General features: G+C 32.2%; 1 protein-coding gene across 2 annotated transcripts in view; it reads left to right on the top strand.

The window, feature by feature from the left end:
- LOC108910158 (RNA pseudouridylate synthase domain-containing protein 2) overlaps nt 1-15,479 on the top strand; it is a 656,998-nt gene that overhangs the window by 594,525 nt on the left and 46,994 nt on the right. For both annotated transcript variants that reach the window (XM_023454151.1, XM_023454150.1), the window contains exon 4: nt 1,895-1,982. In XM_023454151.1, the coding sequence (XP_023309919.1) occupies nt 1,895-1,982 (88 nt within the window). The remainder of the gene's footprint in view (nt 1-1,894; nt 1,983-15,479) is intronic.

The following is a 15,479-nucleotide window of genomic DNA, read 5'->3' as shown; positions in this document are numbered from 1 at the left end:
TAAATAAAATTGATAGATTTATATGGAATGTATAGATATTAAAATAACTATCAGTCTTTCTTATGAGATGTGAGTTTTTGGTGAAGCCTAAAACAAAATTAAATATGAATCATATAAAACAAAGATATTTTTAAACAATATGAGACTAATCCTCGTTACTAAAAAATATTAAGGTATGTATCATTTACTAATTAATGGCACGTTGAAAATACGTTTTAAAAATATATATTTGTTTACCGAGTTATTACTAGGGCTGTCAGAGAGAGCCGAAATTCAATGGCGTACCAAGCGGGTTATCGAAACATGCGTGAGCCGCTGCCTCATAATGCTTTTTACGTTCACGTTAGTATACTATTGTCTTTGTTATCGTGCGGATGTTGCGTAATTAATTCCTATTCGTTGGTGATTATGGTGGTGTATTGTAGACAATATAATTTGTTGCTTTTTAATAGATAATGTGTACACCTATGTTCCTCGGCTCGGTTCTGACAGTCTTATTATTACCCTTATGACAGCCAATCAATAAAGGATTGACTTTTTGCAATTTTTGTTAAGTAACTATTATGCAAAATGTATTATATACTTAATTTGTATGTAACATAGGTATTTAAGTAATTTACCTTACATATTACATTTTCATAAATAATCAGAAAAACTGTGTTTCCGCGCGTTTTCTCCGTAGTATTTTTTTCAAACGTATGTACCTACCTTAACTTGATCACAACATACATACATTTTACTTGCCTTTCCTTTGGCTACGGGTTCCCAGTCTTANTCGTTGAAAGAATTAAATATTTAGTCGATAATTAATAATAAATAAATTACTTAAATTAGTACCACAACAAACAATAAAAATCAAAATAACTCGGAAACGCACAGGAATTTCGAAACAGAAGAAGGGACAATATTTTTGTTAAATTGTATGTAGATAATGAAAATAACAGTTTTTTTTTAAAAATAGTTATTGGCGTAGAACTTCTGTTTAAGAAATAGGTTGAGCACCCCCTCCACTCCGCCACTGTGCAAGTTTTTGACCATTTTTATCGCTTGTTTTATGCCCCTTAATTAATAGGCACTATCTCCCAAACATGAAAAAAATCTAAGCATTCGTTTATAAGTTATAATGAAAATTCGAGAAAAAAAATTATATTCAACACCCTGTATCTCGGAAACGAAGCCTTCTACGACATATGCTTATAGGAACTTTTCTCTTTAAAAACATGTGTTCTATCTCCTGTTAAAGTTTGTCTAAAAAAAACTGACTCACCCTGTAGGTATATGTGTTTACTGAGTATTACTAGGGCTGTCAGAGAGAGAGAGAGCGGCAATTCAATGGCGTGCCAAGCGGGTTACCGAGACATGCGTAAGCCACTGCCTCAGAATGCTTTTCACGTTCACGTTAGTATACTGTTGTCTTTGTTATCGTGCGGATATTGCGTAATTAATTTCTATTCGTTGGTGTTTATGGTGGTGCATTGTAGACAATATAATTTATTGCTTTTTAATAGATAATGCGTACACCTATGTTCCTTGGCTCAGTTCTGACAGTCTTAGTTATTACTCTTATGACAGCCAATCAATAAAGAATGACTTTTTGCAATTTTTTTAAGTAACTATTATGCAAAATATATTATGTACTTAATTTGTTTGCAACATAGGTATGTAAGTAATTTACCTTACATGTTACATTTTCATAAATAATCAGAAAAACTGTATTTCCGCACGATTTCTCTGTAATATTTTTTCAAACGTATGTACCTACCTTAACTTGATCACAACATACATACATTTTACTTGCCTTTCCTTTGGCTACTGGTTCCCAGTCTTATTCTAGATGATTTATTTTATTATGCCTCTATCTGATTTCCCAATAACATTGTTCTTTTCCTTTCAGGCGAAGCTGGAAACGAAGGCCCTAAAAGCAAAACGTCCCGGCTTCACAGATGATCGCTACAACGAAACCTCTTACTACATAGAGAACGGTGAGTATTCTGTTGTGTGAGCGTCGACGCCGGTTTGAGATTCGTGGGTCGTATTCTTGACGGTGCAATGTCGAACTCTGTATTCATCTCACCGACCATATTTTACCGGCAGGAATGAGAGAAATCCAATTTCGACGCGGTGGAACGTCAACGCAGGTAAAGCTGCGAACACTAATTTCGGATGTGCAGCCGGAACAGTATTAATGTCAACAAGTTCATCTCAATTATTAGGAGCTCTGGGACGGAATCCCTTATTTGAATTGTTGCAACACTAGTTGATGCTTGTGACAAGTACATCGTTTCTTTTTATTCTTTCTACACTAATGTTGAATAGAAACAAGTTTGATTAAAATTGGAAATACTTCGGATTTCCTACAAAAGTTTTGCTATTTTTTTGGCGTTTTGTTGGCATGGAGCTAAGACTACATGGGAAAAATTGCATAATTGTAGCACTGTTGAATATACAGAAAATACGACTAACTTCTATTTGTGTCACACATCAACAAATTGTATTTAAATCAGTATCAGCTAACAAGCAGCAATAAATAAGAAATTTGGACAGTATATCAATATCATTCAGTTTTTCAAACAGATGTGCAAATAAGAGAAGAATAATAAGAGGTATGGTATGAAAGAAAGGTATACAGTGTGGATACAAATTGTGGAATATTGCTTATATTTCTTAAAATATTCGTCATATCAGAAACATGTTTTAATAAAAGTGTTAGAGGAAATTATTTCCCGTTTAGTGATATCAAGCAATCTTTCGTATCACGGAAAATGTGGTTGCCAAGGTAACCGACTTAATTTTTTTAAACGGCACCATATATCTACTTTTTTTGGTGAAAATTAATACATTGGACCTTTCTAAATAAGATACAATACAATTTTAATGGGATCACATAAGAAAAAAATACAAAAAATTTAAGTTTTCTTTTATGCTTTTGACACTGTTTATCAAAATAATTATTAACATCAAGTTAGCCATTCCAAAATCAGAACAATGCCATTAGCTGTCAGTTGCTTGTAATTGTGTGCATTTTTGCAGTAAACGTACTTTTTTACTCAATTTTCTGTGTACTTAAGTACTTAGTAAGTTATAATGGCGCTTGAGTTAAGTGAAACGGAAAGATTACAGGTTTTAATGATGGTGGGATATGGTGACAGGAAAAGGACACAGAGGGAAGTATGCGAGTTGTTTAACGAACTTCATCCAAACAGACCTCAAATAACACAATCTTGTGTTTCCAAATTGTTAAAAAAAATTTAACGAGACGGGAAGCGTTAAAGACAAACTACATACAGGGCGACCAAAAACAGCTACTGATGACGATGTGCTTCTGTCAGTACAAGAGAACCCACATTTGTCCAGTCGGGAAGTTGGTAGAGTGCAAGCCATTTCACACCGTTCTGTGTTCAAACAGCTCCACAAGGAAAAGTTTCATTCATGCATACAAGATGCAGCTCGTTCAAGAACTTGTGCAAAATTGATTTTGCAAAACGTGTTGAATTTTGTAACACTATGTTAAGATAAATTTAACATGGATTTGGAATTTGGCAAAAAGATTGTGTTCACGGATGAAGCAACTTTTATGCTTCATGGATTTTATAATAAACAAAATTATCGATATTGGTGTCAAAAAAATCCTCACTGGATACGAGAAACTCAAACCCAGCGACCAGAAAAAAATAATGTCTGGACAGGTATACTAGGAAATAATATTGGACCATTTTTTATTGATGGGAACCTAACTGCTGACAAATATCTTAATATGTTGAGAGAACAAATTGTACCTGCTTTGGAGGCCCTAGGTCCAATTCATCAAATGTGGTTTCAGCAAGATGGAGCCCCTCCACATTATGGAAGGACCATAAGATAATATCTAAATGAAATGTTTCCTGCAAGGTGGGTAGGTCGCGGAGGTGCCATTAAATGGCCAGCAAGGTCACCCGATTTCAATCCGTGTGATTATTTTTTGTGGGTTTACTTAAAAAGTATTGTCTACAAAGAAAGACCAGTAGATCTGAAAGATCTTAAAGCGAGGATCAGAATCGAGATACGGCAAATTCGACACCACACGTTGGCAAACTTGAGTGATTCGTTTTTAAAGAGACTAAGAATGTGCCTGAACAGTAATGGCCGTCATTTTGAACATTTAATGAATTAGTTCCCATCCGTTCCATTTTTTCATTTATCCTATTAAAATTAGCTTAAAACGTTGATCTTTTGATTTTTTGACTCCTTACTTTAGGACATAAAATAAAATTATAAAAATTGAATTTACTGTATTTTTTTCTTATGTGACCCCATTAAAATTGTATTGTATCGTATTTAGGAAGGTCCAATGTATTCATTTTCTCCAAAAAAAGTATATGGTGGCGTTTAAGAAAATTAAATCGGTTACCTTGGCAACCACATTTTTTGTGATACGAAAGATTGCTTGATATCACTAAACGGGAAACACTTTTATTAAAACATGTTTTTGATGTGACGAATATTTTATGAAATATAAGCAATATTCCACAATTTGTATCCACACTGTATATTGTTTTGAGTGCCCAATTCTGTTTTTAAAGCTATAAAAATTGAAACATATGGGTGTATAAAAATATCTTCTGTTGTTAGAAATGTAATGAATTGTTCATGTCACATCAAGAATGTGTGGGACAAATGCATAAGAATTGTTAATTAAAAAAAAAATGCGTACTTTTTTTGCAACAAAATATCAGTTTTATAGAGAGTAAAAAAGTTGCCTCTACTTCACTAAGGATATACGCCACGAAATGGAAATGGGACATAAATTGTGAAATATTAACTTTTTTCATTTATGAGTTCTATTACAAGTAACAATAATATATGAAAAAATAGTACTGCGATATAGATTACATTAACATTCTATTTGTTAGAAGTAACCGTACTGAGATTGTATTCCGGATAGTTTGTAAAGGATTATACTTCAGGAGTAGCTTTCTTAGAAGAAAATAAACCGATTTAGATCAAGTTGCATTAGTACAAGTTTACTTCTTTTAAAAGTTTTGGACCTTCAAAAAATTTGTTTTATTCTATTTTTTTAAATACCTAACTGGTGTTTTTTAAATATTCCAATCAAAATTGGTAAAGGCAGATTTTTGGGGCAGCTAGAGGTTGAACTTATACTTATTTCTTACTTGATGCGTAGATGTCACTAAGGATATCTGAAACAGTTTTTTGTTGTTTGTTATATTATTTTGTTGGTAGCGATTATGTAGAAATACAAGTATTTTGTGTAACATCACTTATAGCAAATTTTTGCATGGCACTAAAATACTTTGTTGACAGGAAAAAACTGATTTCTGTTCTCTGTAAGTTATAGAGAACTGAATATTTGGAGTACCTAATGTTTGGTAAAAGCAGATTTTGGGGGCGTCCAAATAATGAACATTTCGTATCTAATGCACAGAGGTCACTAAGAATTTCTGAAGCAGTATTTTGTTTTTTGCTATATTATTTTATTGGTAAAGATTTTGTGGAAATACAAGTACTCCATATAATGTCACTTATTGTAAAATTTTTTCATGTCGCTAAAATGCTTTGTTACTAGGAGGAAACTGATTTGTATTTTCTGATGCAATTGTCAATTACGGAGAACTAAATATTTGGAGCTATTCTAATTAATCTCCATTATTTTGCTTTGTTACTAGATTAAATGTTTTATGATTTAGAATAATTTATCTCTATGTGGATGTCAATATAAGTTGAGATAGGCCAGTAAATGTTGTTTGGCTGTAATCGTTCGACACTTGAAAAGAGCTAAGTATAAGTATTATATCAAATTATACGAGTATATAATATTATATACAAATATTTAATATAAATAAAAACGTAAAGAAAAATTTTTTCTTTGGAGTGATAAATTTTAGGGAAATATATACATTCTGTTACAAATTGGCTTCTCACTACAGGGCTCTCGGAAACGGTGAGAGGTACGAAGTAGATTAAATGGGGTCAAAGTTGTGTAATCAGGGGACCAATATTATGCCTCTAAAAAATTAAAGCTACCTAACATGAATTATTTGAAAAAAACCGAAAGTTTGGATATCCGTTTTTGTTTCATTTCAGCCTTGTTTGAGGTGATATTGAGAAAAGAAGAACACTTTCTCATGGACACTTTTTGCCCTTTATCGAATGGCATAATCAATGTTTGTATGTAACGTTTCGTCTCTCCAGGATCATCATCAACTACATTTTTTTAAATACGACCTTAGAAATTTTAATACATTCTTTGCAAGCCTTCATGACCCCCAGTACTGTACTGCCTCAGCCCGAACTAGATTCAGACGTTTTGCCTCGAAAAATTCATCTCTGTATTCGTTCCAAATTTATCTAAATTTTTTATCTAGATTTCTTTGTTTATTGAATTATCGTACCCTGTAAGTATCGTTAGACCCTGTGAAATCCATCTAGTTATTTAAACTCTTAACACCACGCGTTACAATAAAACAAAATGAAATGAAACAAAAACGGATTTCCAAAATTTCGTTTTTTTTAAATATTTCGAAAAGTAATCATGTTTGCCTTGTTTTTTTTAGAGGCATAATGTTGCTCATCTGATTGCGCAACTTTGCCCCAATTTAAGCTACTTCGTACCTCTTACCGTTTCCGAGATCCCTTTTTTATAGTAAATCGAGTGAGGTTTATAAAAGATTTTTGTTTTCTCAAAATTTTTGCATCAAAATAATATGATAAGAAACTAAAGACTCTTTAAGGCGACCTCTGTATTTTATGTATGAAATACTTCTGTGTTCATCTTTGGCTACTACAAAATCCTTTCTGTTGCAGATTTCATTGAAATATTTTAAAAGTGACGGGGTAATTGGAAAAACAAAAACAATTTGTTTCAAAGCCCTTTCTGTTTTAGGAAGCAAAATTATACTAAGGGACTTAATAAATCAGTTTATTTTAATTCAAGAAAATAACTCTTACTTATTTTCTTAATTTCTCTATAAAAGTATGTGTACCTAAGAAATGTAGCAAACAAGTAAAATGAAAACTTAACATTTACTTACTTAAATATTATGTGTTACTACTATGGGACATTTAAGGGTAAATTATCTTTATAAAATCTAACAAATTTTATTTTATTTAGTAAATTAACAGTTATTTAGTATTTAGAAAAATGTATTGTTTACGAATGAGACAACATCATTTCAATAATATTTTTGGAACAAAAAATTAACATTTATCCACAAACATTTATATAAAATCTGAAAATCTTTCAAAATGTGCCAGATTCTGTAAAGTAATGTTACTTATGTTTGAAAGCTTTTCTATAAAGGGATTGAAATGGAGTGGAAGCAGTCCGTTTTAATCTTGGGAATAAAAACAATGGGATCTTTTTTGGATTATTTTTCAATTCTTTCTTATCATCCTCTGTCGAAATTCTCCAATCCCATATTCCTTCATTATTTCAAGACAAAATGTAAACACATGAAGACATAAATTAGGGGCTCTTTTTATTTGAGTATTCTTTGGATTCAGAGACATTTATGAGAACATTTACGTCAATAAGAATTCCAACAAAGGAAACTTTTTTTGGAAGAAATGATGCTGGTGAGCGTAAACACATATTTTTTGCGAATTTTCAGTTGTTTTCTTATGTTTCCTAACTGAGAAACATTTTTAACGTAACCCTTCTACTTTACAGTTAGGCAAGGTTGGTGGTAGCGGAGTCAAATATTTCAGTCTGTTAATAATAAACAATTAAATTTTTAATTGCTTTAGAATTCCAAGCCTCAATTTTCCCTAATGCAACCCCTCGTTTTCGCTTTTCCTGTCTTTTACCTGCCCCATTTTGATACGAATTTAAATTAAATTTGTATCCAGAATTTCATAAAACACTTTAATTGATTGCCCTCTCGCTTCACTCTTAAGTCGGTGAAATTATGTCACAGCAGAAAATAAAGCGCCAGCGATATAAACTTTGTTCATACGCTTTTCTCAGAACAAAGCATGATTAACTGAAACATAAACGTTCATTTTAAAGTTGTGTTGAAATATTATGAGTCGCATAAGTTGTATAGTTAGGAAACTTCTACGCAATGATTGTTAAAACCGCGGTTTCAGTGGAATTGCAGAATTAATTCGCAAGACGCTGTGACACAAGTACCTACAAGTCGAAAGTGTAAAAAAGGGAATAATTCAAAAGAGTAGGAAAGGGAGACTTCATTTCCAAAAATACAAAAATGTTTCCTCGTTTCAGTCACGTACAACATCTGGTTTAACATTGCTCTGAAGTTTAGCTTATGAATTTTTTTAAAATAATAAATTTTTTCGCATTTGGATTGATAATATGCTATTTTACTAAATTGAAAATCGTTTACTAATGTGGCACTTTACCACATTGAAATGTCACATTACTATACAGGGTGTCTCACCAGGAACTCCATCGATGGATATCTGGGAAACCGCTGTATATTATTGCATTTTTGAAAGAGTATTTATTTTTTTCCCACAGTTTTATTTTTTTGTGCGAATTGGACATTTTGTAGAGGAAGATCTAATTTATCGGATTTGACATGAAAATTTTCCAGTTTTTATACAAGGTGATCAAAAAAAATGATCGAATATGAAGTTCAGAAAATGTGGAAAACTCGAAATTTTTAAATGGAAACCGCCAAATTTTTTAACGTATTCGCATTCTACACTAAAATTGAGTGTAACTTTGTTAAAGTTTCCCTATATCTAAATCCAGTCGTTTTCATTTTATTTATTTATCCAGACGAATAAACATTTCCCGTTTCCTAAAATGGTGTTTCCATTTGTTTCACACATTTTATGTAACAATCAACATGATAACTGTCAGGTTTTTAATTGTCAAATTTATTTTAATAAATGTTCAAAATGTCTTGCTTCAACTTCTAAACATTTTTTACGCCTTCGGATTAGTTCTTTGTGGATCGCTGCTCTAATAGAATCCGGTAATAGTTATTCAAATGCTTGCTTTGTCCGTGCATACAATTTTTGTTTGTTGTTACTGGAGTATTATATACATTATTTTTTATTGTCTCCCAAATAAAATAGCATCGAGTCAACATGCCTGTAGATGTGCCGGAGTACACATATTTATTAAATGTAAACAACTGCCGTATCGTGTAGAAGGTGCATATCAATACAATCAAAAGCAACTAATTTACAAGTGGTTTATTGTTTATTTTTTTATTGTTTATTGTACTTGTTTATCCTTTAGAAAGTTCATTCATTGAGTGTTATGATGAAATAGTTCGATGTCATACAGCGTGTACAGTATATAAATAATACAATATATTATTCTGAATAATTGTTAATATTTATAACTTTCTATCAGTGTATTCTCTCAGTATATCAAGATGATTCAGAACTTATCCAAAAATAATTTTTGAATGTACAGGAGGGGACTCTTACAAATACAATTTTGTAAAAAAAAATCGTAAAGGGCAGTTTGAAAATGATTTAAAAATACATTTCTGCATGACACTGGAAACTGGTCCACTGTATAACTTGATCTTGCCCAAGGCAAAATATGCAGCATGAACGGACAAGAAATTGAAAGAATTTCTTTCCTATTGTTAATTAATTAATAAAATTTATTTGTGGTTATTGTAACCTGAGGGGTTATTTCCTTAATTATCTATCTACCGTTATGACCAGTATCATAACGAGTCTGGATTTCAAAAGAGTTTACTATTTAATTCTCGAAAGGGAGTTTATAATTATCATTACCTTTTAATTAATACGTGGGAACTTAGAAATATTGTATGTTCAGAAAATGAATTTCAAGTACTTACCATCCATTGCTTACGTCGAATGTAATCCAGTGACTGGCTGTACAGGGTGACACTAAAGTTGAGAGAAACAAAAGGAAACACCAAAACTTCCAGGGAGGGTTTAATAACAATAAAAAAACAAACAAACAAAATAACGACACAATGGCTCGAACAACATTATTAATTTATTTATTTACACACGACAGCGTACCGAGATTCAGGGGATGCGAGATTCATAGCGAAATTTGGAAAAAACTTTATCCATTATTAAATTTAATTAATTAGCCCGATACTCTAAAACTAAGTCAACTACTCAATGTGGAACCTAAGAACTGACTTTTTCTCGTAGATCTCTCCTGAATTCGACACTTCGCTTCGACACGCCCATTTCTTGGGGCCAGTTTCAGTTCTTTTCTTATTGGCGGGAACCCTGAATGTCGGGACGCTTTGGCATAACTATGCCATGTTAATAATTACCTAATTGACTGGACTTACATTGACATCATTCTGTGACTAGGGTTACAAACAACCCTATACCTTCCTCTTGTGACTCCGCATAGCAATACGGGACGGATTAGCCATCTCATTTAATAATAGCTTAATATCTTGGAAAATCTGCCTAAAAACCAGCTATTTTACTTTCTTTTCCTCACAACATTCTAACAACTTATTCTTGGAATTCCTACGTTCTTTGGAATGCATTTCGCGCGTTATTTGAAATATCGATTTTTCCCTTTATACTAGATGCTCAACACATGGCCTCGACAGTTAAAGTGAACTTGTTAAAAAATATTGCTAAATTTCTCCGAAGGACGACGCTACCTACCTGAAAACTCTTAACCTTCGATAATTAGTGTTGACTGAATTATTTTACTTTTTGGCCCATCCGTTCCGAGAACTAATCAATAAATTACCACGCGTCCCGGTTTTTATTACATTATAATTAATTAAATAATTTGACATACATGATGTTAGAACAACTACTGTTCCACCGACTACCTTTAGGACCGTTTCTACGAACTAACACAAATGTTGTCTTGCTTCACCATAAATTAAAACGATCTCCATCAACTCTGAGTTGCTATACACGTAAGCCATTTTTGACACTTGTAAAACTAATGTCAATATTATTCGAAATCACGTGGAGAGAGAACGCATTGCGTACAGCGCACATGGCGAATGACGCTAAAGACTAGCGATGTATGGGTTGTAAATACTACAACTTCAATAATTTATTTCTCGGAAACTATAAGGATTTTAGATTTTTTTACGATATTATAACCTTATATGACGCATTTGTTCCCAAATTATTTTGGATAAGTTGTGAATCAATATATTAACTGGTAAATACTCCGGATTCAAAATTTAAGGTTAACTATTTGAGACCATCTAATATCAAAGGAACTGCCTTAGTTTTCGCTTATGGTCGTTCTTTATTTTGTGACCAACGCAATACAAAAGGCACACCAACAAAATGCTCACGGCACCTGATGCAACGACAACAGCAGTAAGGTTTATTTCTGTAAACGGCAGTTCATAATTTATCTACATGTGTAAAAAAAGTGTAACAGCGGTTGGCATGCGAACAATTGGTAAGTGTACACATCATGTGTACACATTAAGGGGACATTTTCCATGTGCTTATATTTTACATGTGTACTCAAGCGTATATTACAACTTATATAGCGGCGCTATAGATTTTGGCGAATATGCCAAGAAAATAAGCTGGGAAATGACCATTTCACGACTTTTTTTTGGGCAAGCTGAATTTATCACAATAGATGCTAAATATTATGTACAATAACATATTAGTTTCCACAGTCATAAAAATGGGGAGAAGATTGTTTACAGGGTGGTTAATTGTACAATTTTTAAGTAAATTCACGTTTTTCGCTTATAACATTTTTCCGTTCATTTCCACGAGAAAACAGTATAGTACTTTTTTTTTCGTCTTCAAAAGACCTACAAAACTAGCCCTCGAGCGTCAAAAAATATTGATTAGATCAAAAGTTATAAACAGAAGAAGTTTATTTATGACTTTTGAATTAAACATTTATAAACTGCGTTATTATTACCAGAACGTTTTGGCATCGCATCCTCTCATTCTTTATCACTGTCTAATAACTCACACGCAATCTGGAATCGGTAAGTTGAATAGTTTACAAGTTATGGCCTTATAAACTAATTAACTAATTATTAGTCTGGACGATCCCGAGGATCTTCAACAATCGCACTGATTTTATTCGTGGTAGATTTCATAATAATACATTGAAATCTATAATTTTTTTTTTTATTTTAATTTTGCAACCTGGAAATTTTTTTTATTTTTCAGCCTTAGTTGCAAAATGAAATATACGACTCAAGAGCGTGATATAGATATATTATTACATATACGGAAAGCTTATGAAAAGAACTTTAAAAGTTAAAAAAAATCGTCAAGATTCGTTGAAAAACAACGGAGTTACAGATTGTCAAAGTTGACGGCTGATTGTTAATCAAATTAGGTTGGTAGCGGCAAAAAAAAATACTGTCATAACTCATAACCTGCAACCCGAGTACTTTCCCAAATAATATTTTATTTGTGGAAGTATGTTAAGTGCGTAAGAAATATTGTCAAAAGTCAGTGGGTCGCTTGATTTCGGCGAGTCGTGGCGCGGCGGAAGGGTGGCGAGCGAACGACAGCGAGTACGAAGGAAATAACCAAAATATTCATAGTCCTGCCGTTAAATAAGCGAAATTCGCTTAAAAAAATAATATATTTGACAGTTTGTAACTCCGTTGTTTTTCAACGAATCTTGACGATTTTTTTTTAACTTAAGCTTTCCGAATATGTAATAATATATAACTATATCACGCTCGTGCATCGTATATTTCATTTTGCAACTAAGGCTAAAAAATAAAAAAAAATCCAGGTTGCAAATTTGAAATTTAAAAAAAATGATAGATTTCAATGTATTATTATGAAATCTACCATAAAAAAATCAGTGCGATTGTGGAAGATCCTAGGGATCGTCCAGACGAATAATTAGTTAATTAGTTTATAAGGCCATAACTTGTAAACTATTCAACTTACCGATTCCAGATTGCGTGTGAGTTATTAGACAGTGATAAAGAATGAGAGGATGCGATGCCAAAACGTTCTGGTAATAATAACGCAGTTTATAAATGTTTAATTCAAAAGTCATAAATAAACTTCTTCTGTTTATAACTTTTGATCTAATCAATATTTTTTGACGCTCGAGGGCTAGTTTTGTAGGTCTTTTGAAGACGAAAAAAAAAGTACTATACTGTTTTCTCGTGGAAATGAACGGAAAAATGTTATAAGCGAAAAACGTGAATTTACTTAAAAATTGTACAATTAACCACCCTGTAAACAATCTTCTCCCCATTTTTATGACTGTGGAAACTAATATGTTATTGTACATAATATTTAGCATCTATAGTGATAAATTCAGCTTGCCGAAACAAAAAATCCCGTCCAACTCTATATTTCCTGGCCTAGAAATATAATCTGTAAATATGACACAAGTTAACGAGTGGATTATCCAGAGCCAGCTTTAAGGATATGATGTATACTACAGTATATATTAGTAGGCTATGAATCAATTTCCTTAGTTTCGTTTTTTATTATGTAAAATTTACATGTACAAAGTTTATTTCTCTTATGGGTAACTACCCATAACGTCTAACGTCTAACGTCTAACTAGACGTACTGTATTACTGCATCGTTCTATTTATTCTGACAAATTTCAAACTATGTTTGGCAAGTCTCTTTCAGAGAGTGTTATAGCGTAGGTGTGTAATTTACACTAAGGGCGAACCGCTGGAGACATTAAGCATGCGGAAGTAATTCAAGGAGGCACTGAGCTCTATTTTAGTTTAATAAATCTAAAGCTATTACATCCCCGCTCAAATTTTCATACGCTTTGTTTCTAATATAAAACTATATTCGCGGAAGATGCAGCGACGTGATCATAATTGACTTATTTTAAAGTACTTCGCGGAGCTTGGTATTGAACAAATATAATAACTTTCAACTTTATCATTTAGTCGGAGTTATTAGCTTTTGCAGTCATCGGTAGGTAATTTAATTTATTAAAGTGTATCAAATAAAACAGAATCAACTACATGCTTATACTTAGTTCTCCCTTGAAAATAATTTTAGTTAAAGTAAATCTACACTATAGTAGGATCATATGCAAAGTAATAAATCATTGCCTGTCAAGGAATCCAGTGTAATACTGTTTTAAGGGGTTTAGAAATTGAATAATTTCTTTATGCATTATGAAGGGATCAGTTCACGTCTGGTACCCTGTTCCCACAAAAATCCCTTTATTCTGATAAACAATTTATTTTAAATGTAATTTATTATAAATCCAATTTGTTTTTTAAATTGCACATATGTACTACATTTCACCTCTGTACGCGCCACTGTTGTTTAGTTTTCTTTTCTTTTTTTTTTTGGAGACATCTCTGATTTACGACCAAGCTCGCCAGGTTAGTATAACCGACCATTTCGTAGACTCTATGCACCTGGGCGACTACAGCTACTACCAGAACACAGTGCAAATGCAGCGGTATTTCAGATTTTACATTAAATTTCATTTTAAATTTGAAATGGTTCATCTTACGCCTCCTAAAAATGATAACACGATTTTCCTTTGATAAAAGACCGACAATTTTTTGTTTTACTTTGCATCGAATACGATCCTACTATAGGTCCACCTCAGTAACGGACAGAAAAATTCAATAGACTTTTATAACCTAGAATTTCCAATTTGAATTTAATGCATTTTAATTAGTATTAGTTGCTAAACCATTTCTGACGTAATTGCCAGGACTATGTGTTTTGAGTGATATACAATGAAATAACCATTTTTTTGCAAAACAATTAAAAATTTCATATTTACCTTCTTGAAAATCCTTGCAAGTTTAGTGATATATTCCGACATTTAAAAAAATTGGGGTATTTATGGCTACTTTTAAGTTTTCCTAAAAACTGAACATGCGGAATACATATAAAATCAAAATAGTAGTAGTATTTTTAAGATTTTGAGAACAAATAGGAAATTTGTAGGAGTGTCTCGAATTTTAGCCACAAACATTCAGAAATCTATACAGGCTGTTATAAATTCGCTTCTCACTACAAGGATCTTGGAAAAGAGATACGAAGTAGCTTAAATGGGGTAAAAGTTACATAATCAAGGGACCAACATTATGCACTTTCTCATGGCAACTTTTCTCGAATGGCATAATCAATTTTTATATGTAACGTTTCGTCGCACCAGGACTATCATCAAAATCATTTTTTTAAATACGACCATAGAGATTTTATTACATTAATTGCAAGCCTTCACGACCCCCAATACTGTACTGCCGCAGACCGAATCAGATTCAGACGTTTTATCTCCAAAAATTCTTCTCCAATGCATTTGTTCTAAATTTATCTAATTTTTTATTTAGATTTCTATGTTTCTTGAATTATTGTAGTACACTCTAAGTGTGGTTAGATCCTGTGAAATCCACCTAGTTATTAAAACTATTACCATTACACGTTACAATAAACCATTATTAATCTCCATCGCCTGGTCATACATAATTCGACAAGTTGCGTCAAAATATAACATTATTACAATTTTAATTTCATTATGTCAAATTAATTCTTAAAAATGCATATGGACAACCAAAACACCAAATGAGTATTATATTTTAAAA

Source organism: Anoplophora glabripennis, unplaced genomic scaffold (assembly GCF_000390285.2).
Source record: "Anoplophora glabripennis isolate ALB-LARVAE unplaced genomic scaffold, Agla_2.0 scaffold121, whole genome shotgun sequence".
Lineage (NCBI taxonomy): Eukaryota > Metazoa > Arthropoda > Insecta > Coleoptera > Cerambycidae > Anoplophora > Anoplophora glabripennis.
The sequence above is the reverse complement of the archived record's forward strand: the minus strand, read 5'-3'. Positions and strand labels throughout refer to the sequence as shown.